The sequence below is a fragment of the Ictidomys tridecemlineatus genome, chromosome 5, assembly GCF_052094955.1.
Source record: "Ictidomys tridecemlineatus isolate mIctTri1 chromosome 5, mIctTri1.hap1, whole genome shotgun sequence".
Lineage (NCBI taxonomy): Eukaryota > Metazoa > Chordata > Mammalia > Rodentia > Sciuridae > Ictidomys > Ictidomys tridecemlineatus.
Genome location: NC_135481.1, coordinates 7,241,859 through 7,265,568, shown reverse-complemented (window position 1 = coordinate 7,265,568; position 23,710 = coordinate 7,241,859). Strand labels below are relative to the sequence as shown.

The 23,710-nt window shown below is 37.4% G+C and overlaps 2 protein-coding genes across 6 annotated transcripts in view; one reads left to right on the top strand and one right to left on the bottom strand.

The window, feature by feature from the left end:
- Nucleotides 1–23,710, top strand: part of Nrg4 (neuregulin 4) — a 193,779-nt gene that overhangs the window by 169,632 nt on the left and 437 nt on the right. For 2 of the 3 annotated variants that reach the window (XM_078049201.1, XM_078049199.1), the window contains one exon: nucleotides 6,445–8,183. The exons of the other annotated variant lie outside the window; for it this stretch is intronic. In XM_078049201.1, the coding sequence (XP_077905327.1) occupies nucleotides 6,445–6,482 (38 nt within the window). In that variant the 3' untranslated portion in view covers nucleotides 6,483–8,183. Of the gene's footprint in view, nucleotides 1–6,444; nucleotides 8,184–23,710 lie in introns of those variants that run through there. 3 annotated transcript variants of the gene reach the window in all.
- Fbxo22 (F-box protein 22) lies at nucleotides 329–23,343 on the bottom strand. 3 transcript variants are annotated; one of them, XM_040275325.2, is made up of 8 exons: nucleotides 23,093–23,282; nucleotides 22,612–22,750; nucleotides 18,388–18,475; nucleotides 17,710–17,805; nucleotides 16,983–17,018; nucleotides 12,718–12,882; nucleotides 6,689–6,854; nucleotides 329–3,870 (listed from the first exon to the last, which is right to left on the bottom strand). In XM_040275325.2, exons 1-8 carry the CDS (start codon nucleotides 23,233–23,235, stop codon nucleotides 3,453–3,455), a joined length of 1,251 nt encoding a protein of 416 aa, XP_040131259.1. In that variant the 5' UTR covers nucleotides 23,236–23,282; the 3' UTR covers nucleotides 329–3,452. The 3 variants fall into 3 exon arrangements, with proteins under 3 accessions (XP_040131259.1, XP_005316898.1, XP_040131261.1); XM_005316841.5 differs by lacking the exon at nucleotides 16,983–17,018 and having other exon boundaries at nucleotides 23,093–23,343; XM_040275327.2 differs by lacking the exons at nucleotides 12,718–12,882; nucleotides 16,983–17,018 and having other exon boundaries at nucleotides 23,093–23,284.

Here is a 23,710-nt window from a genome sequence, read left to right as displayed (position 1 = left end):
GTTGCGTGTTTTTGTTGTTTCTTTTGGGGAATGAGTTGGGAGCTTCCTAATCCATGATTTTGCTGGTGTAACTCAAGTGAACTGTGTATTAATCCCATCTGTAATTCTAGTATCATGACATGACTTTGAACAGAGTATATTTATTAAGAACCAAATGTATGGTGATTGAATTTTGTTTAGTCGGAATTAGAAAAAGGTTAAGACTGTCTCAAAATTCTCCACAATCTGATCATTTGCATTTAAAACCAATATTAACCAATCTCACTAAGTCATTAGAGATTAAAAACTTTGATAAAAAAGTTAAAAAATGAATAACTCCATATAACTCTTAGCACCAAAACATTAAAAGACATTTATTGGCTTCTGCCAGTGTTTACAGTTGCATACATTCTAGTAACTAGTCTTCAGTTGTGGCACAGGGCAGAAGTGAAATATATACAATAAAAATAACGTAAATACTTGACCACTTATCCTACCCTATATAGGGCCCACGTTAAAATAGCTTTCTAGTACACTCTACATATATATTAATTTTGTTCATCAAACAAAGATGTTATTACAGATTTCATTTAACATTTTCATTAAGCCGACTTATACTCAGTTTTTACAACTGAAAAATCAAATCAATCATGGAAATCATGATTTACCATCAGGGGAATTTGGGGTCTTCTGTTTCCCTTAAAACTGATTTTATGGCAATGCTAATTTGGACCAGACCGTATGGGTATGACAAAAGCAATTATATTTTTACTTGAAAGGTTCTTCAGATTACATAGAAAGTTCTAGATTTGTATATTTATTCTTGCAATATAATTCTTGGCACGTTTATTTTTTGTTAAATGTGCAGTGTAAATCATGGCAAATCTTTTGCTCTCTGGCTTCATGGGTTGAGATGATCCTTTAATTTTAAGCAAAATTGAAAAAATCGTAGTGAAACAACCTACTGGTACATCATTCCACAGGGTATATCCCCAGATCCACCTTCCCTCTTCCTCCTATTTCTATTTGGCTGTTAAAGAGTTTTCATTCTACTTGGACCAAAGGGAATGGAAATATGTTCCTTGATGCAGCCTTTTATAAAGCACACTACAGCCCCACAAATGATTTTGTTTTCAAAGTATAAGAAATCTGTGTTTTTAAATGTCTTGATTAAATAAACCATCATATCATCTGATCTTAAGACAGCTCAGCATGTGAAGACAGTAAGGATTCACCTTTATGTCTTTTTTCTTTTTTTTTTATGTGATCATTTTTGCAGTTTCACAAGTGGCTACAATGGTTTGCCATCTCAAGGAATTTCAGTAATTACTCTTTAATGCTTGCTTGTAGGACAGATCTTTCAAAACTGTAATATAGCTCTGACTTTAGTTAAATTACCTGCATACAACCTCATAGCCTCTGAGAAGCAGAAAGGATGGCTTTTGTTATCGAGATATACTATTACTTCTATTGGGTCAAGTTCTCCCCTTTTTACTTTGTACTAAGATTACAACCATGTGATTGAATGATTTTATTGTCTCTGACAAGTGCCAAAAGGCTAACCTATTAAAAGAAACCCCAAAACAATGTCAGATGTTTAGCAAGTTATCCTGTGGCAGATTCTCCTTTGAGAAGTAGCAAAACATTTTATGAGTATTAATTTTTTTAAAAATCCATGTAATTCTCATGCCTATTTTATTCATAATTTCAGTTTTTAAAATCCTCCTTCCTCTATTATACAACCAATTCTGATTCATATCAGGAACAAGATTTCTAAAATATTTGTCTATGTTTCTACTTAAGCATATTCAAGGACTAGGATTTTGGAGTTAGCACTTATCAGTGTCAAATAACAGAAAAGTTAATAAATAGAAAAGTTAACAAATGGCTAAAGAGAAATACAGATTAAAAAAATCTCTCAAACTTTTCTTTAGACTTTTCTGAAACTCCAAAAGGAACTAACTCTTCAGGAATATTTAAAATACTCATAAAATAAAGAAACCTTTTAAGTATTATACACATGAATAGCAAGAGAAAAATCTACGAGGTAAAAAGTTGGAAGAAAAGTGACAGAAAATCAGGAACAATGTTAATACATTTGATATTACTTATATTGCAAGTTTTCTACTGTCCTGTTAAAACCCCTAATCATTACAAAAATGCCACCTCATTTATCTCACTTTATAAGATCATATACAATAAAGCCTTAGGGATGGAAGAGGAAGGCTACTTAAGCAAGCCGATTTCTATTTTGTAAAACAATTAGTTTGGAGTCAGGCAGGTCAGGTCTGCTGTGGAGGTACTTCAACAAAGATACACAGGGACCCAGAATCTCTGTCTGGTTTTCTTCCACAATGGGTATTGCCTCCTTGGCAGCATCCAAGATGGTTCATGACCAGATGTACATTTCAAACAAGATAGAGAAAGAGGCAGAAAAAGGGAATCATTTCCCATCATGTTCTTCAGCCAAAAAACAATTATACCTGCAAGAGACACTGAGAAATGTAGTCTTTGTTCTGGGAGGGACATGCCCAAAATGTTTGTTTCTATCACTGTGATAGAATAAAAGGTAAGAATGGATATTAAGGGGATACTGGTATTCTTTGCCCCTCTCAAATATTTGTGTGTCAGAAATTCGAACTTGAATGATAGGACTGACCAGCTAACAAATACCTACATTCCAGTTTTTCATTTACAAAGGATTAGTTTGCTTTTGAAATACAGAAAAGTATCTAAATGAGTTTATAAGGTATGTTTTATTGGTATAAAATCAAAATAAGGTGATAGAATTTTCTGGTCTGCCAATTAGCTATACGAAACTATGAGAAAAATTTCTTCTCTTGGAATTTCTTTATTAAGGAAAATAGTTTTATTTATAAAAGTCTCTCAACAATTTTATCTGACTGAGCAACTTTTAGAGTATCAAAACAAAGTTAAATTTTTATCATAAGTAAAAAAGTAATTATATTATTACAGTATCTGGGAGGGGACTGGTAAAATTGGAAAGCAGAAAGATTTCTCAATCCATTTCATTTTTCTCTGATATTAAGGGAGGAAAAAAATATCTTCCAGATTCTGCTAAAAGGTCATTTCCAATACAAAGAGGTAGATGCAGAATGCCTTAAATCTTTATCTCACTGGTGAATTACCCTTTGATCATTCCTTGCAGGAAGTCTATATTGAAAGTCACCTTATACAGCAGCTTCGACAGGTGAACACAGCCACAACTTCTTTGCTTGTGCCCAATGCAAAGCTTTCAACTCGTGGTGTGTGTTGTGTACAAAGTTGTCCTTCATCTAATATATTAAAAATTACCCAAATGTGATCTCAGAACATCTATCAAAGCTACAGTACAGACAGAGCTAAAGTTATCTTTTTTTGAAATATACATATCCCAAATTTCCATTTTGTGGAAAAAGCAGAAGTTGAAAGTCAATACTTTGAATACTGCAAAAGCCACTTTAAAGATGGCTTTATTTAGATGACCCCAGGTGAATCAGTGCCATTATTGTTGTATAGCTGTGAAACAGATCATCATCCTTTACCTCATTACATTTTCTCAATATAAAGTTCCCAGTGACTATCCGGTCACATCCAATTTCTCCATTTCCAAAGAAGCCAAACAAGGGAACATTAGGAAAAAACTTCCTAAATGCATCAGCCTCGACATTCCCTTTGGCTCTATAATACTGAAAGCCCCTGCCAACGCATGCAAACATGAAGCCAATGGTATTCTGTTCTGGAATGTTGGCTGCTTTGAGGCGCTGCATGGCCGCCTCAGCAGTCTTCTCATCATTGACTTCCTCATTAAGAAGCACTGTGGCACTCTGGATTCGGTGCCCACTAAATGACAGTCCAGCCACGCCTGTGGCATCGATATCCAGAGGGTTCCTGAAAAAATAGAAGAGGGGCAATGTATCAAGAAATACCTAAAGTAAAGAAGAAAACCCCTATGATGCACTGAGGGAGAGACACTGCTACCTTTAGCAGCCTCTGCTTGGTCAAAGACCACATCCCAGATATAAGTGGTATGTTAGATTGTTGAAGGCAGATCAAGAAGTAAGCAGCTGTCCTTTTCAGCCACAAATACAAAGATATGTCATGCACATTCACCAATATTTTCTCATTTAGAAACCTAGTTAGTGAAGCTTCTTGGTATGATTTACACTGTGGTATTCTTCCCTACCACCTGTCAAATTCTGAAAGAGATGTATTTAAAAATAATCATGGAATTTTAAAACTTAATTTTAAATAAATATAATTAAATTTTAAATAATTAAAAATAATCATTTTAAATTAATTAAAAATTAATTTTAAATAATTAAAAATAATCATGGAATTTTAAAAGTTAATACTCCAGAAGTCTTAGCTTTATATTTGTTGTGTAAACAAATACTTACTTTGAGCCTAGAATTTGGCTTAGTCTAATCATAAGGACTTCTGCATTGTCTTTATTTACCTGGCACTTTTTTTTTTTCATTAGAGTTATAAAGTATAGATAGTGTCAGAGTTATAAAGTATAGATAGTGAACACCCACTGGGGGAAAACAAAGTAAATGCCTTACATTTCTAATTTCTATCATTTTATCAACATATGAATCTACAAAATGGTTAAGATTCACTGGGCTAGCAGGAAACCAGACTTAAAGATTAAGAAGATATTAAGAATAGCCTGTGGAAAACCAGTTTGAAAGAGGCAGAGTCCATCTTCCTTTTTTAATTGTTTTTAGTTGTAGATGGACACAATATCTTTGTTTTATTTATTTATTTATTTTATGTGGTGCTGAGTATCGAACCCAATTCCTCACGCATGCAAGGCAATCTCTCAACCACTGAGCTACAACTCCAGCCCCTCCATCTTCTTTTTAGGTTTCCTTTTGTCACATTTCCTCTTTGGCATACAATTGTAATACATGTTATCACTCTCTTGCCTCAATTATTTATCTTTTGGGGGGCTGAGGCAGGTTGGGTTATCCGCTCGCTGTTAAGATGGAGCATTTATGGGCTCTCTTAGCCACTGACAGAGAACAAAGAGTACGTTAAAATTAATGTGTGAGGTGTAATTATTTTAGGGGGCTTATTTCCCATATTTGTATAAAAAATAGATGATAAATAGCCACACCAATAGATTTATAAGTCTGAAATAGATGTTAAATCACCATTGGTTATTTACAGTTTAAAGGTATTAGCAAAGAAGAAAATCTAGGGAAGAGGGAAAATAGATAGTGCCACTGAGATTCAGATGTATGTAAAGTCTAGTATTTGTTATCCTACTGTCTAAAATTTAACGTACTTTCTTTCTCACTTGCAGTCCAGGGACATTGGACTTAGCTGTTTACATCAATGGAGGCTACCAGGAGAGACCCTGTAACTGGGATGATGTATATTGGGATGATGTATATTACTCTTTGTTCCATGTCACCATTCCAGGATCCAAATACTAAACACAAATACAGTGAGGAATAAATACTAGTGTTTAGAAATGGCATTGGGGGTGGAGTAGGAGCTCATGTTACTGCTTTCAGAAACATGTCCATAGCTCAAACTCAATTTTGAAACAGAGACCCTGTGCAGCAACAAAATGAAACAAGATTGAGAAGGAAATAATGGATCCAAAGATAGGATATTTCTATCTCTAAAAGCAAAAGTTTTAGTAATAAAATCAATTTTCAAACTTGAAACAACCTTTCAAATGGTACAGAATTTCTAAAATTATATGTTGAAAACTAATAAAATACCTGCAAGATGTTCCATGGAGAAAAGGTTTTGTGACCAAATAGATTTGAGAACTGTCAGATGTTATTCCACCCCACATCCCTAACACCAGAAGATTTCTAAAACACTGAACATATTAGAGGCTCTGTCTGAGAAGTTCTGCCCTAAAAATACACTTTAACCATATGTGTTCTTTTAAAGAAGGAAAAACAGAAAGTGTGGAAATAAAATGGCTATAGTTTGCTCAAGAGAATTCCTCTGTGAGCCTTGGAACACACTTAAAGGCTGTAGTTTGCCTCAATCTTTAACCTCCAAACAATGCTGTCTGAAAAGAATATAAGACCCTAGACTAGTATTTGTTATCCTACTGCCTACAACATTTTCCAGTCACAGAGCTTAGACTAACTAGCTGTCTGTTTCGAAAGACTGCTTACTGATGACGTTCTTGCAACAGCCCCCTATACTATACAGCTTAACATGTGGACTGACCTCAACATCAATCTAAAGTCACTGAAAACAACTTGAGTAGCAAAGTCAATTAAAAATTGTTCAAAACAAGTTACTTGGCCTCACCCCATTCCTCCCCCTTTCCCTTTAAAAACCTAGTCCTCTTTCCCCTTAACAACAAAACATTTGTCTGGTTTCTAATTGAACCTGTGTCCCTGATTAGCAAATCTATTCTGTACTTGGGGGAAAAATGCCTTTGCTTTTATTTTATTTTAACTTAATTTATGATTTCTTGTTATGCAGAAATGGCATACACTGAGGTCACAGAGTGTCAGAGATGATCAACAGGCAATGCTGAAAATCAATTTTAAGAAGAATGTGAGTCCAACTAAGAAGACATTCTTAAAGGACAATACAAGTTATGTTTAATTCTTCAACTATAAGCAGAATTATGTTGAGTAAGCCCCTTAACCTAAGTCTACAGTAATGAAAACCTGAGACCATTTCCCTTCGTTCACAGAAGAAATCAGAAGCACAGAAAGCTTACTTTTCAGAAGTAAATGATGACAGGTTGTCCACCTGGCCTCCAGCCAAGATGATATTCATATCACTGAAAGTGCTGACTACTCGCTGCAGGTAATTACTGGCTCCCACCTTGCAGCAATTATAGCCAAAGATGAGGACCACTCGAAGTTCAGGGTTATCTAGAAGACCTGCAGAGAAACGAAAAGCAATAATTAAAAACAGCCTTAGAAGAGGAATTATCTTATACATCTTGCAAAATGAAAATACTGCTAATTACTGGTACTCCTAATGAAGTGCAATTTAGTGCTTCAGCTGTCAAGTTTCCCAGTTTTTACAAACTTTTAAATACTAACTCGAATTCTTAGTTGTAATTATTTTTTTTCATTTGAAAACTTATTTGAAAATAATACAATCAATACCCAACAAGTAAGAAAGCAATTATGTACTGAGCAGCAGCTCTCTATGGACACAGCTGGTTCCAAACAGACCACCACCTCAAATGAAAGGGACACTGGTTTGCAGAGAACAGTAGGATTATCAGCTGAGGAACTTAAAGAGCCAAAGAAATTGCAGACAAAACACACCAACTACATATAGTGGAGTAAATGGTACCCCCTACAGTGTATATCCACCTTAAACCCAATCTATCAATGTGAGCCTCTTTTTGGAAAAAGAAGCTTTTCAGACCTCACTAAGGATCTTGAAATGAGATCACCTGAATTATCCAGGTGGACACTTAAGTCCAATGACAAGTGCCCTTAAAATAAAAGACAGACAAAGGAGAGAGACAGAGGAGGAGGCAATGTGACCACAGAAGTAGAAACTGCAGTGACGCAACCATAAGAAATGTCAGCAGCTATAAAAGCAGAAAGAGACATCAGATTTGCCCCTAGAGCCTCCGGGAAGGAGTGGGGCGCTACTGATACCTTGATTTCAGACTTCTGACTGCTTAAATGTGACAGAATAAATCTGTGGTGTTTTAAGTCATCAAGGTACTTTGTTACAGCAGCCTTAGGAAACTACTATACCACAGAAATGTAGGTTCTATCCACCTACTGCAGGGAATAGGTGGGAGTGAAGGTGGATTAGCCTTTGGAAAACAGGAATAGGTTTGACCTGTGGCATATGGACTAAAAGCAGCTAGCAACAGGGGGTGGCAGAGTCCTAGGGATCAGGCTGTGTTTGGGCTCCCAAAGCTCCCTCCCAGGGTTTCACTTGAGCCTCTGGCGCCTTGTTTATAGAACATCAATTAGAAATTCAACAGCATTATCAAAAAGAGTGGCTTCTGGGTCAGGAAAGAAATCCAAAACCTAACCACACTCGTGTTTCCATTTGATTTGGCCACATGACTTCCATCTTGATAGACCAAAGGTGAGGTTACTAGAAATAAGGCTCGTTCAACAAAATACGGGGGTAGGAAAATAACTAATTACCAAAATCAAATAATGATTCTGGGAAACTGCCTCTGGGTCATTTCTAATTCTCTACACAATAAATCACTGATTTGGATAATGAAAGGATGTTGTTATTTCTTAATACCGGGTCTCACAGATCACTACTAAAGGGTCTTTTTTTTTTCTATTATAGACCAGCCTAGCAAATTCTGAGAGAAAAAAAAAATTATAAAACAGATTTTCAGTTAGAAAATGCCTCTGGATCAAGGGTCTAATCTTATTTTACAAACAAAATTGATAACCCCAGAGAAGTGACTAGCCCAAGAAAATGTCATGGCTAGTCAAAGAAAAGTTAGGAAATTACTCAATCTACTTACTGAGTAGTCTCAATAAAGTCTTCAGTGCAAAAGAGAGGGATATGACAGAAATATTACCTCAGTAAGCCCAGGGCCGTCAACACACTGATGAGTGCCTTCCCTCCCAGCTTCACATCACTGAAGCCGGTCAGTCCCCTTTGCTTCAGTTACCATTCATCACCTGATGGTTCTCAAATTTGCATCCTGCATCCAGACCACTCTCCTGAGCTCTGACAGTCAACTGTCTACTTACTATCTCCATCTCAAATTCAACATGTTCAAAACAACTTTTTTTTTTAAAGAGAGAGAAGTTATTTTTTTTATATATATATTTATTCTTTAGTTTTTCGGCGGACACAACATCTTTATTTATATGTGGTGCTGAGAATTGAACCCAGCGCAGCGCCCATGCCAGGCAAACATACTACCGCTTGAGCCACATCCCCAGCCCCTCAAAACAACTTTTAATAACTCGATTCCTCCAAACTGCACGGTCTAGTCCGTTCTTTACTGTGAAACTGTATCCAGCCAAAAACCTAGGTGAGATCAATGCCACTTCTCTTATTCTCAATGTCAAATATTGAATCAGTCACCACATGCCATCCATTATTCACCTCTGAACCTTCTCTGGAATTGATCTACTTCTCTTCAACTCCACCCGCTACTACCCTTGCCCAAAATGCCACTTCTTCTTGCCTTAACCAATACAACAGCATCCTGTTTTTCCTGCATCTGATTTTTAAAAAATTTAATGTGAATATATAGCTATTATGTACAAAATAATGTTTTGAAATATGTACACTACAAAGCAAATTAAACTCATCCTGCATCCACTCCTGTGCTCCTCTGCAACGACCAGCACCCTGCAGCCACAGCGGCATTTTCCAGAGACATTTCTGATCATGCCATTCCTGTGTTGAGACTCCTAGCTTCCCAACAGTTCTCCTTTGGCCTTCCTGACTGGCCTCTGCCTGCGGGTTCAGCTTCCATCACAGACCCCTCCTCTCATGCCTCCCAGTCAGGATATTTTTTAGGTTTCCCAACTGAGCTGTGGGAACTCACTTCTACACCCTCACAGTAATTACCAGGTTTTTCTATTTCGTTCTTTGATCTCTTGGCTATCTTGCTGTTTTTTTTGTCAGCAACCAGCAAAGAATATAAAAACCACCCACGATACTCCTTCCTACCCAAGCCTCCTTTCCATCTTCCCAAGGTTCTATTAAGTCTATTAAGCCCCCTGGTTGTATGTTTTCTAGCACATCTGTGTTTCTACCTGGCAGTATGGTTTTTCATTCAGTCAGCCTGCCCTGCTGACTGGGAGGTCCAGAAGGCCAGGACAATGTCATCACAAACAGAGGTTTACACACAGCATATACCCAGACAGTTTTTCTTTTTTCAAATTTTCCAAAAATATTTTTTAGTTAATGCACCTTTATTTTTTATTTATTTATATGTGCTCCTGAGAATTAAACCCAGTGCCTCACACTTGCTAAGCAAGCGCTCTACCACTGAGCCATAACTCTAGCTCCACAAACTGGTTTTTATGAAATTTTACTGAGATAGTTTTTGCATCCTGAAGAATCAATTGTGGGTTTTGCCCCCCCTTCTCATTCCAGAGACTAATTTTAACACAGAATATTACACAGACCTTACAACAATCTACACCTACTCTCTTAATGCACATTCTGGTAAGATTCCTCCAAAAAGAATATAACAGTATGTGTATAAAATTATGTGTACTATGGCACTAGGTCAGATTATGTCATCTCCTATATGCAGGGTCTAGCTAGTAGAACTATAATTAAATCAAGCACAAGATCCCTTGTCTTCAGGGCCATTGCCAGTTTTATAAGAGAATTTAGTCCCTTTGCTTATTGTGAGTCTTTCACAGGACATCTTATAGTCGCTGCAGTTATGTATGATAAAGTAAGTGAAGACAAACTAAGTCCATAGGTCAAATCCAGCCCACATCCCCTCTCTCTCTATAAACAGAACTTCACCTGAGCACAGCCATTCTTCTACACACTGCCAACTGCATTTGCACTCCCATAGCAGAGCTAAACGGATGCACCTAAGACTATCTGGCTGGCAAAACCTAAAACATTTACTATCTGGCTCCTTACAGAAAAACTTTGAGGGACACTGATATGAACAGAATGCTTCCAGTGTCATAAAAGACAGAAAAGGATCTGGCTCCAGGTATCTGGTTCAGCAACCCAGGTCCCACATCACAGCCTCCAGCCACTCACTCACTCCTTGTCTAATTGAGATGGTCCAAATTTAGAAACACATAAAAGTGGGACATAAGACAGCATGAGAGAACAGAAATTACCATCCCAATCTAGGCAACGCTTCAGTTTCCCAAAGGATGAAAATGATGTCTTGGCTCAAACTGATCACAACAAGTAGCTCAGAAAAGAACAGTATATGAAAGCATCACCAAGCAGGATAAACCTGGGGCTGTGTCCCCACTCCTATATTTGGTCCACAAAGCAAACATGGTCTAAGAAAAATTACAATTTTATCATAAAATGGATGCTTTCTTCTGCTCAAGATTTTGGCTTTCTTGTGAACTGACAAAATGAGGATTCTAGCTTCAACCAGGGCTACGTATAAGAACCCCACTGAAGACTCCCAAGGTACCCAGGATAACAGAGGAGAAAGAACTGCCCAGGGAGGCATACCACTCCTCCAGACAAAGGAAGCAAAAAGATTTGGCCAGAAAGCCTTTAGCAAAAACATTAAATCAAAAGCCAAAACAAGTGTCTCAGAGGGGGTCTGATTTTCCTAATTGTTTCTCCCACATCTTGCTGCTTCTGCCCCAGAGTTCCCTACATCTGCTCTCTGAATCACCACTGTCCCTATCTCCTAGATACAAAATTCAGAAGTTATCACTAAGTCCCCCAGTCTCTCTACTTCCTTAGACTGATTTCTACTTCCTCCAACTGATTTCCTTTTCTTCAGGCCCTCGTGCTTTACATAAGTCATTCATTTAATCCCCATAACTCTGTAGTTATTTTCACTTTATAGAAAAGTAAACAGGTTTAGAAAAGTTAAGAAACTCATCCTAAAAGCCTGGACAGTAGCAGAACTAGGGCAGATAAAAAACTGAATTCTCAATAGCTACACTACCCTGCCTCACAGAGCTGGCTGTTTAAACTTTCCATACTCTTCCTATATATGTTTGCCATCCTCCAATTAAATGGCCTGCTGCTCATAGCTACTAGTCTTAGTTGCTGATGCCCAAATTTTGTGTTTTGGCCTTTTTACATTGTCAAGGGTAGTTGTAAATACTAGTCTTAATGTGGCTAGTCCCCCCCCCCAGCCCTGATTACTAAACCAACCAAATCTTCTCTTTGTTGCTACACATTTTTTTTTTTTAAATTCCTGCTGGGATAAGCACCACTTCAAATAATGGAGACTTATCTGTACCTTAATTTTAATGAGTTAAGGCCAATCAGTTCATTTGCAGATGTAGATAAAAGGCCTTCACAATGTTTTGCTTAAGTAGCTAGTTTGTTGCTTACTGCATTAAGTTTTTTTCATCAAAACTTGGACCCACAGCCAGCCCTCTATCTCTTCACATTCACCTCTCATGATTCACCTCTTCCAGCCACACTTCCTGTCTGTTGGTCCCAGTACAACCCTGATTGGATAGACTGTGCCTTCCCAGACCTTTCCTAACACTTCCCAATTTCACTATGCCAGTTCCTATCTTATTAGTCCACTTAGAGACAACTTGTTTCTTCTAAAACCTTTTATAATAAATGTTTATTTATAAGTGTAAAATACTTTTCAGCTTACAAAAACAAAACTAGGCAAAATTATAAGATACTATTCAAAGAGCAAGAATTCCTTCAAAATCCATAATTAAATACAAATAAATGTATTATCCACAGAGTACTAATGTAATTGTTTTCATTCTGTCCTCTTGGGCTTTAAGACAAACAATTTAAAAAGCAAACCAATTCTAACAAAATGTATAGTACTGCTTTTCAGCAGTGGCAAGGTCTGGCCCTGCAGCAGACGTCAGATTTAATCGTTAATTTCAGCGCTCCCGCACTCCTTAATCTCCAACCTTCTCAATAAAATGATTTGACACACACACACAAAAAAAAAAAAAAAAACCCACAAAATGTACAGTACTAGCTTCTGTGAATCACTGGCTTGAATTAGCTATGTTGCCAGTAACAGGTGTACTTCATTTGGATTCTCTTAAGGGAAACTAATATCCACTAACAAGCCAAAATTAAAACAAAGTTAACCAACAAAACAATTAACAATAAATAACAGTAACTTACCTACTTCAGTAAGTTGATGTCTTTCAAGTGTTAAGTTCTTTGGATCTTTAGTAAAATGAAAGGGCTGTATTTTTATTCCTTCAATTTGAGGAAATAATAGAGCAAAACCTGATTCTCCAATTTCTATTTCCTGAGGTCGATTGCTACCTGTTCCCATTGGAGTTACTAGGGAAAAAAATTGCAGTTTTGAGAACAGATTCAATAAAAACAGAAATTGATTTGGTAACAATGTAAATTGACCAACCCCACCTAGATAACTGCAGTTTAAGTCACTAATACAAATGCCAAGCTAAATAACCACTATTGGGGGTAAATTATGCTCAGCTTTGGTGTTTTTAGGGTGTAATGTCATGATGTCTATAACTTACTCTCAAATGGCTCAGAAATAAATGGTTTTTATAAACAAAGAAAAAACAAATGTTGCAAAAATTTTTTCAATGGAGGACACAAGGGTGATTACTATGTATTCATTCTATCATGCTACTTTTCCACAGGCTTTAAGTTTTTCAAAACAAAAAGTTGAGTAGCAAATATATTTTCATAGTAAATCCACTTTTTTTAAATTTATCTTTTTTTTATTGACTGTTCAAAACATTACAAAGCTCTTGACATATCATACTTCATACATTTGATTCAAGTGGGTTATGAACTCCCATTTTTACCCCGTATACAGATTGCACTTTTAAAAATTTATCCCAAAGAAATTTGCTAATTATGTAAAGTATATGTATGCACAACTATTTTTATCATAGAATTAACAGAAAGTAAAAGGGAAAAAACCTAAATGCCCTACCTTAGTATTTAGATTAAAAGCTTCATATATACAACAGAATGTAGCCATTAAGACTGATGCCAGATATGTATCTGCTGACCTGAAAATGTTTGTAATGTGCTTTGCATTTTAAAGGCAGATGTAATAGACTACCCCCTCTCCAAATTCATATAAGGCCTAACTTCTCCTTTGTGATTGTACTTAGAGATAAGGTCTTTAAAGAGGTAAAAGTTAAATGAGATCATAAGAGTAGGCACTATTCCATCAGGATTAAAGTTCTCATAAGAGGGGAAGAGACACAAGGCTCACAAAGACAAGGTATACAAAAGGAACAGAGAGAAGAAGGCTGTCTGCAAGCTTCAGGAAAAACTAATGCTGAACTTGGACCTCCAGCCTCCAAACTATGAGAAAATAAATTTGTTGTTTAAGCCATCCAGACAGTGGTATTTTGTCCAACCCTAGCAGACTAATACAGAATACAGTAAGTTACAAATCACAGAAAATTATATTCTGGTTTTACCTACACCACAAATATAAACACAAACCTCATAAAGTTAATAGAGTGATTAAGTCCGTGGTGCTTATTTTTTTTTCTTTTGTGTAATACTAAATTATTATTACTAGTGTAAAAAAGAAAAAAAAACTGGCTGGGGTTGTAGCTCAGTGGTAGAGCACTTGCCTAGCTTGCATGAGACATTAGGTTCAATCCTCAGCACCATATAAACATAAACAAATAAAATAAAGGCATTCTGTCCATCTTTACCAAAAAAAAAAGTGTTAAGCATATCACAAACTAAATTGACCAAATTTAGGGCAAAATAAAAAAATATATATACTCAAAAAGAAAATTTCCAAATCAAACCAAACCCACAAAATATATTCTGAATTAAATACATGAAAACAAAAATTCAGAATTTATGATAAGGCCCTTTGTTCCACGGAAAATATCAAAACGTAAGAGCAATTTTTTATATGTGTTTAGAAGACTGCAAAACAATCTGAATTAAAATAACAAGACTCTTTTGTAGAAATTGATATACTGAAAATGTATGTGAAAATGCAAAGGACCCAGAGAGCCAAATAATCCTTAACAAGAACACTGATGTCTACAAGAATCCAGATGATATTATTTGGTTTAAGGATAGAAAATAGATTGAGGGAAGAGAATAAAACCCCAAATCAGGCTCAATTATTATTTTTTAAAATTTTACTTGTAGATAAACATAATACCTGTATTTATTTTTATGTGGTGCTGAGGATCAAACCCAGTGCCTCACACATACTAGGCAAGTGCTCTACCACTGAGCCACAACTCCAGCCCTGGCTCAATTATTTCTAACAAATTATTTTTGACAAAGTTGCCAAGACAACATAATAAGGAAAGAAAACTCTCAAAGACATGGTGACAGAATAACTACACAAACATGGGGAAAAAACTAACTTTAAACACCTACGTTACAAACAAATTTAAAATTAACTCAAGTTAGGCCACAGAACTATAAGCTAAAACTATACAGTTTATAGAATAAAACATGAGATTAACCTTTGTAAATCTGAGATAGACAAAGATTTCTTATAAAGGACATTTAAAAAATGAACCATGAAAGAAAAACATTGATAAACTGAACTTAACTAAAGTTTTCTGCTCATCAAAAGAAACTGTTAAGACAATAAAAAGCCATAGACCAGGAGAAAACATTTATAATACCTACACTTGTTAGAGGACTCAAACTATATAAAGAGCTCCTATAACTCAAAAAGACAAACATTCCAATAAAAAAAATCAGTAAAAGACATTTCATAAAAACTGACATAGAAATAGCCCATAAACTCATGAAAAAGTTCTCAGCATAATTAGTCATTAGAAAAATTTAAATTATAACTATCATAAGCCTCTTCATGCCCACTATAATGGCTAAAATTAACAAGAATCATGACTATGGGGATATGGAGCAAATGGAACTCTCATACATCACTGGTTTGGAAAACTGGTATTTCCTTTTAAGTTAAATTTACATCAATACTAAGATCCTCCTATTCCACTTCTTGGTGACTGCCTAAGAAGAATTGTAAGACCTATACACAAAGGCAAATGTTCTTAACAACTTCATTCATAATACTTAGGAACTGGAAATTATAACAATGTTCATCAAAAAGAGAATGAGAAAAAAAATCATGATCTACTTATATAATGGAATGCTACTTGAGAAATTTTTTTAAAGAATTACTGATTAACATAACAAACAAATCTCAAAAACACATTGTTAAAAATATTTATACTGAGTGAAAGATATAACACAAAAAGAGATCACATCCATTTATGTGACATTCACAACAGGCAAAACTAACCTACAGTCACAAAAATCAAAATAGGTTTTCAAAGGCAGGAATTAACAGGAAATGAGAAGAAACTCTCCCAGGTGGTGGAAGTATTTTCTATCTTGACTAGTGGGATGATTACAGAAGGGCATAAATTTGTCAAAACTCAATAAATTTTAAACTAAAGATTTTACATTTGACTGCAGGTAAAGTTTATCTGTGGAAAAGTAACATATGTACCTGTAAAAAATGAACAGATTTTTCTCAAACTTGAAAATTTTCCAACCATAAGGAAGGAAGATGGGACTAGTAACTATCATGGCTGTTTTAGAAACAATCACTGTACAGTGGCCTAAGAAAAATTATCTTGGTGGAAACTTTGTTCAGGCACATGAGGAACTGACTCAAAGAAAGTACCAGCTGTAGAGGAATCAGAAACAGTAAAAAGGGTAATAGGGAACCAAGAAGATACAAGAGTCCAAGCCCTGACTAAAGGAGCTGGAATGGCACTGTCCTGACATCAAGATCACAGCAGAACTTAGGGGGATAAGAAACACAAATCAAAACTAATGCCGAGTAGGACCAAGGCTCACAAGGGAGAGTGTCACCCAGGTCTGGCCCTACCCTCTCTGTCCTCCCCTATCCCTGTCAGCAGAAATTTTAAAAAGGAAAAACTTGTATGTTTAGAGAAGCCACAGTAGATACAGAGGGGAGACTAAGAAAATGATGATGCAAGGAAAAAGAGCTATGATTCTGTATTTATTAGTAACCAGTAATGGTAAAGAAATGATCAATCATTTAAGGACAATTCAAAGGTTTGAAGAAAACCAGGGTCACTACTATCGTTTCCTTAATCCAATCAGAAATGACATGCCTGAGTGAGTGGACAGAATAATAGTACACTAGTGGGGAGCTGATGAAACAGTCCCTATCAACTATGTATTTACCCTATTCATTTCTCTTGAAATTCTTTGTTTCATTATACAAGATTCCCAAATTTATAGCAAAAATCTTTTGGAGCTACAGATATAGCTCAATGGTGGAGTGCTTGCCAAACACAGGAAGCCCTGGGTTCAATCCCAGGCCCACAAAAAAAAAAAAAAAAAAGTTTTCAGTGAAGATTAAAAATGCCAGATTAAGGAGAGCTGGGGCTGAGGCTCAGATGGTAGCGTACCTGCCTGGCATGTGTGAGGAAGCACTGGGTTCAATTCTCAGCACCACATGTAAAAAAATAAAGGTCGGTCAACAACTAGAAAAAGAGGCCAGTTAAAGAGTACTAGGTACTATCAAGTCAAAACAAAACAATAATAGCTAACATTTGCTTACTGCACATCTCTTTTTAAATGCACTACAGGTATTAATTCATTTAATCCTCACAATACTCCAGGGATGGTTCTATCACCACCATCATCATCATCCCATTTCATTGATGGGGTAATTAAAGCCCTACAGAAGTCAGATAACTTGCTCAAAGTGCCACAGATACTAAGCAGTACTGCTGGAATCCAAGTAGGTATGTATCTTAGCCACTATACCTGTACTGCCTCAACAGACTCTCTTGCCCCCATTACCTACAGAAAAGAACAAAATAATAATAATAATAATAACAACAACAACAACAATAAAAACAGCAAAAATTCAGTGATCAAACATTCCCTCTAATGAATGGCTATTGAAAAGAGATGCATTATATTTGTTTTATACAGGTAGCAGCACTGAGACTTGAATTACTAACTACAATAAACTTAAGTCAAATGTAAAATCATGGCAAATATGACCAACTTTATTGTATTTTAAATGACCAGAAAGAATAATGTGCTTTTCACCTACAAATAATGCACCACTCTATAGGACCCCACTTTAAGCAAGGAAGAAATCATCAAGTTGCCAATTTCTCTCACCTACAATTCCTGGGGCCACAATCCCAAGGACTTGGCATCGTTTTGGGAATAGCTTCTCAAGTGCCAATGCAGTTTCCATAGTAGTTCTTTTCCTTGCTATAATAACATAGTAGCAAAATTATTAGATATCATCCATTTACATTTAAATCTGACAATGTTAAAAAAAAAAGGCAAATATTTGACAAGAGAATGATTTAAAAGAAAGCCTAAAAGCTTCAATTAAAACAAAAGGTTTCTCCACTTTGGCTCCTGCTGTATATTTTAAACTCTAAATCTGACATTTAGCATTACTAGTTTGTTTTTGACATTTGTTTATGTACTGCTCTTGGCCCAGTGACATCAAATTTACCAGCTACAGCTAAATTTGAAGCTTGCTGTTTACTGTACCTCTTCATTTAGCTGATGTTACAGCAGAACTACCATGACTGAAGAGTCAAATTAGACAATGATAAACCATTGTCTAAGTCAAACTCTGGGCCTCAATGTGCCCATCATGGATGCTTCGTCTGCTTTTTCTCTTAGCAAGCCAAGAACACACAATTACCTAGAGGATCTGTAGGTAAAAGGGACCTGATAAGCCAGCACACTAAAAGCCTTGCTTAGGCAAAGTCATAAATAACTCTATAAAGAAGGTACAGAGTGAAATGGGGGTGGGGAGCTTTTTCTTTTGATACTTACCTCTCTTATGGCCACGACACTCTTCTAGACTAATAAAAGTTTCTGAATCAGCCATGTAGAGAACTGTCTGTGGTAAGATACGAACATTCTGCAAAAAAAACAAAAAATCAAATTGAATCCCATAATCTGTGACCACTTTCATGGTATCTCCCTGGTCCAAACTACTGATGCCCCCCCCCCATCTTCCCTTCCTTTAGGGCAATGTTTGGTTCCGAGTTCATCTACTTCTCATTCTTCACTCTAGCCCTTGCATTTTAAGATCATTTTACTGAGCACCTAATTACTTCTTGAAGTCAAATCCATCCCAGCCCTCAAGTTCATTTTTATAATGGTAATTTAAGCTCTTAAGTACCAGCAAAAGATGCCACCTGCTTTAACAGAAACCTTTCACCAGACTGAAGGTGCGATGCTGCTCTATTACTCCTCTCCTTGCTGCCTAGCATGTCAAATAGTCCAGGCTTTCCTCATATCTAGCCCCACCTTCAAGCTTCCTTGAAGAACCCTTAGTTTCCTATTATCAGACATGCCCATTTCCCCAGGTCCCCTGCAGCTCTCTTCCTGTCTTAGTCCGCTCCTAGACTCCCTCAGTACTTGGGATCCTTATTTGTGTCCTATCTCCTCTACAAGCAGGGCTTGCTTATTCATATTCATTGATTTTTCACTAAACTTCACATTACAGACATGTGGTTGAATTAAAAGAAAGAATGAAGATATTTTTCTTTTGGTGTGTGAAAACCATCAGAATAAAATACTCAGTTTATAATAAAGTTTCACTATTGGTCAGATGGGGAAAAAAGATGATTCATTATAATTTGGTAAGTTCAGAGTAGATTCCAGATAGATAAACTTATAAGTTACTAAGCATGATGACCTGTGGTAGCCTCCAGGCTGGATATAACCTATAAATATACATTCCTTGGTCCCCGTGGCATTTTTTAAAAACTGCAAAATGGTTGCCAAAATTTAAAATTCCACAAAATTTCTGGCTAAAATGAGGATTTCCACATTCTTTTGAAAATCAGAGCATTCTAACAACACAGACTGCATGCCTCCTGACAGAAAGACCTGCTATGGCCTTACTACTCCTCTGAGCCACTACTCCACTTTAACTGCCTTTCTGGCCGTCAGGGCATTTCAGTCTGTGAAACCTAGGAAAGGGGCCAAGAGGGTTAGGGCTTAGTACTGCCTCTGCCATATGCCAGCAGAATAATCTTCACAAAGTTTTTAGGCTTCAAGTTTTCTATTCTTAGACAAATATTTGAAGTCTAGTCCTGAGATGTTATGATTCTGTCTTTTTTAGTCCCCCTGAAAAGCAACTGCTGAATTTCCCTAATTCTCATATAAAAATAATGCCTGCCATGGTAAAAAGCTGAAAACCACACAAAGTTTAAAAAAGCATGGAAAAAAATCTCAATTCTAATCCCAAAGGAAACTTATACGAACATTTTGGAGATTACTCTTCCTTTTTGTTTTTAATAATACAGATTAACTAAACATAATTTAGTAACCTGTGTTTTCACTTTCATTTTGTTTTATCATTAAATGAACCTTGAAGTTCATCACATAATGACTTCATTTATTAGATTAACATTAGGTTCTTTTTAATTTCCTATATAAATGAAGCTCCAAAGAACATTTCTGTGGAAAAGTTTTTGCTTGAACTTCCAAGTTTTTCCAAACAACAAACCTGGAAAGAGCAGGATTTAGACCAAAGTGTCAGAAAAGAAAGTTTTCCAACAAGTCTGCCTTTATACACTGACCAGCTCCCTGGGTCTGGGTCCCAGAGCCCAAAAAGTTAAGGTGAAAACTGACACAAAGAAACAAGAAACAGGAGCTGGGGTTGTGACTTAGCAGTAGAGCACTCGCCTCTTAGGTGTGAGACCCTGGGTTCAATCCTCAGCACAACATAAAAATAAATAAACAAAATAAAGATACTGTGCCCATGTATAACTAAAAAAATATTAAAAAAGAAAAAAAGAAAGAAACCAGAAACTGACCATCAGTCACATATGGGGCACTCATCTGCTATCTAAATATAAGAAAGATGAGAGCCAAGTTTTTCACTGTCCAAAAGGGAGGTACAAGTATGAGCAGAAAGAAAGAAAGAAAGAATCCTATGTTGGATTATGTGCCAGGTGCAGTGGTGCACGCCTATAATCCCAGCAATTCAGGAGGCTGAGGCAGGACTATCACAACTTGGAGACCAACCCCAGCAACTCAGAAACCCTCAGCAACTGAGTGAGACCCTGCCTCAAAGTAAAAAATAAAAAGGACTTGGGATATAGCTCAGTGGCAACACACCCCTAGGTTCAATCCCCAGTTCCACCCTCCAAAAAAAGAGAAACTCATGAGTTTCCAGATATAGATGGATAGAAATATGGTTGTAAATGGGCAAGAGATGTATATACATACATAGGCATGTTACATTCGGCACCCACATCTGTGGGTTCTGAGTTCAGAGACACCAATCATGGTTGAAAAATACTCAAAAGAGAAAAAGTTAATCTGTACTGCACATGCACAAAATTTTCATTATTCTCTAACATTATTTTCATTATGCTCTAACAATACAGTATAAACTATGTGGCATTTCCATTGTATTGGGTATTAAGTAATCTGAAGATTACTGAAAATATAGATGGATATACATAGGTTATCTGCAAATACTATATCCTTTACATAACGAACTTGAGTATCCAAAGATTTCCAAATGTGGATGGTGGGGAGTAGGGATGGGGTTGTCCTAGAACCAATACACAGTAGATCCAAAGGGATGACTATAAATACATATATACACTCCTTGGTTCTGTCCACTGACTGGGCTTTAAAGCAGTAAATCTCTCAAGAGCTAAGAGTACACTTAAAGTACAGATTTTAGCTTCTAAATGCCATTCTCCACTTAAAGGAACCAGGGCTTCTTGGAGAAATCATCAATTTTAGGACTGAAGCAGATAGCACTTGACAAGCTTAAACCACATTGTGCCAGAAACCAGGCAAGTGTTCAAAGATGATGGAGTCATCTCTGGAAGACAATGAAGACAGCCTGAAGGGGCTCCCACTCATCAAACTGGGGATAATTTGAACACCAATATAAATACTGATAGTAACAGATGTACCTTTGAATAACAGACCAAGACTATTTACAAATATAAATGATTAAACTGAAAGAGGACTCAAACAGTTTCAAAGTATTTCTCCACAAAACACTCATTACAGCAAGAAACTAATTTTACAGTAAAGACACCTGATAGATACCAAGCAAATCAAGTAATTTAAGATAATCTCCTCAGTAATGAGACAAATGAAAGCCACATGCTACCTGAAAGAAGGCCATGAGAAGCGCAAACACCACTTCTGTGCAATTCTTGCCAAAGAAACATAATCTGAATTGAATAAACCTCAGACATAACCAGTTTATGTATGCTCTACAAAACAACTAGCTTCTAATATTCCTAAGTATCAAGATTGGGAAAGTCAAGAAAAGCTTGAGAAACTGTTCCAGACCAAAGAATCTGAACTTTATTTAAAGTGACTGATTGGTAAAAGAATTCCCCACTGAATCCTTTTGTTATGAAGAACATTACTGGGGCAACTGACAAACTGAATGGAGTCTGAGGCTATCTGATGGAAAAAAATAGATCAACTACAGTTTCCTGATTTTGATGGCTGCATTGTGATTATGTAGAATTTTTTTGTTTGTACATTATACATACTCAAGTACAGAGTGATTAGAGTATCAGGTTGACAATTTACTCTCAAAGGGCTCTCTTTCACACCCTAGTGAGATATCAATCTCACTGTCTAACTTCACAGTCCACGTTTTTACCTCCCACTTACTGGCGCACCTTTTGAAAAGGGGGCCCAGAGATAGTAAGTAGTACAGGGCAGGCGTTGAAATACTTGGGAGTAAGTTTTGTTTCTTGGCTTTCCAGTGTGTAGCATTGAGCAAGAGACACTCAATTGCATTACCTGCAAAACAGAGACGAAAACCACTTGCTTCAAGGGAAAGGATCTGTGAAGCTTTATTAGAATAGCTAACATCTGATGAATAGTCAAATAAATCACCCCATGCCCTTACCATACAGTTACTAAAGCTATCGTTTATTACAAAAGGCTTTTCACTGGCACAAGAAAATGTTCTTCAACAAAAACAAGGACACATACAATACTGGGAGTTTTAAATTTCAACCCTGCAAATGACTGCAGACACCCCTTCTTACTTGCCTCAAGCTCCTCTGCTACCACGCGGACCAAGCAATGCCCCTCCAGGTGGCCGGCCTCCGCCAGGCCCGCGGAGATCCAGGTCACACTTCGATGGGTCCGCAACACTCTGCGAACACACTCCCTCCACAAGCGGCACACACTGGGGATGCAAATGCATAAAAGGTCGTTGGCATTCACCTCTTCCGTGGCTCAAAGACCGCCCCCCACCCACCCGCTAGCGTGGCAGCTGGAGATCCCTGCAGGATCCAACGTCCGCAGGTGAGGTAGGTGTGTGGGTGCTGGTTCGGCCGAAGAGCCGAATGTTGAAAAAAACCTCAGGGGGAACTTCGCACTCAGAAAAGTTCCCGGAACAGCAAGGGCACTTCATAGGTCGGGGTTGCCTCAGGACAGACGTGGGAGCTCTTAAGTCCAGAAGGTGTCTTCCCACCACGCCAGCCCGGGGAATGCCCACCGGTCAGCTTCCCGCCTCCCCTCTCCTCACCCAGCCACCCGCAGCAACGCCTTAGCGGGCAGGAAGGTGAGCACACGCTCCACCACCTCCGCTAGGTTACTCAACACAAAGGTGCTCCGAGGGTCTGCGGAGGAGGAGCCGCAGCGGTCGCCGCCACCGCCCACCGGCTCCATTCCTCGCCAACCCGCTCGCACAAGCACTACGGCGGCTCGGAGGCACCCGGATAGGCCGGCGTACGATTCCACAGTAAGCGCACACTGCGCAGGCGCAGGCGCCACTTCCGGTCGGCCGGGCAATGGAGGGGACGCTGCGGAGGCTTCTGCGTGACCTTTGGCCGCTGGGTTTCCGGCGCGGAAGTTAAGAACGCTCGTCTGTTCTGGAATGTTGTGGGTGCGTGTCTTCTGGTGCTCCGAACTTCCTCCCTCCTGCAGTAGAAACGAGTTCTCTTCTGAACTTCTCACTGTACTTGGAGCCGCTGTATTTTGCCAGTTCACATCTTCGTCTAATTCGTGAGTTCCTTTAGTGTAGGAACTAGGCAGTATTTATTGGTCTTTATAAAATGCTTGTTTAGCATGATCCCCAACTTTTGGCAAGATCCATTTTTAAAAAATTACTGTGAAAAATCGCCGCCTTTCCTCAGCGCCTAGT

Coding starts and splice junctions, on each gene's coding strand:
- Fbxo22 (XM_040275325.2), bottom strand. CDS start 23,235: ATGGAGCCGGTGGGCGGTGGCGGCGACCGCTGCGGCTCCTCCTCCGCA. Junction 22,751..23,092: donor GCGTTGCTGCGGGTGGCTGG/GTGAGGAGAGGG, acceptor TTGCATCCCCAG/TGTGTGCCGCTTGTGGAGGG. Junction 17,806..18,387: donor GTGTCGTGGCCATAAGAGAG/GTAAGTATCAAA, acceptor ATGTTATTATAG/CAAGGAAAAGAACTACTATG.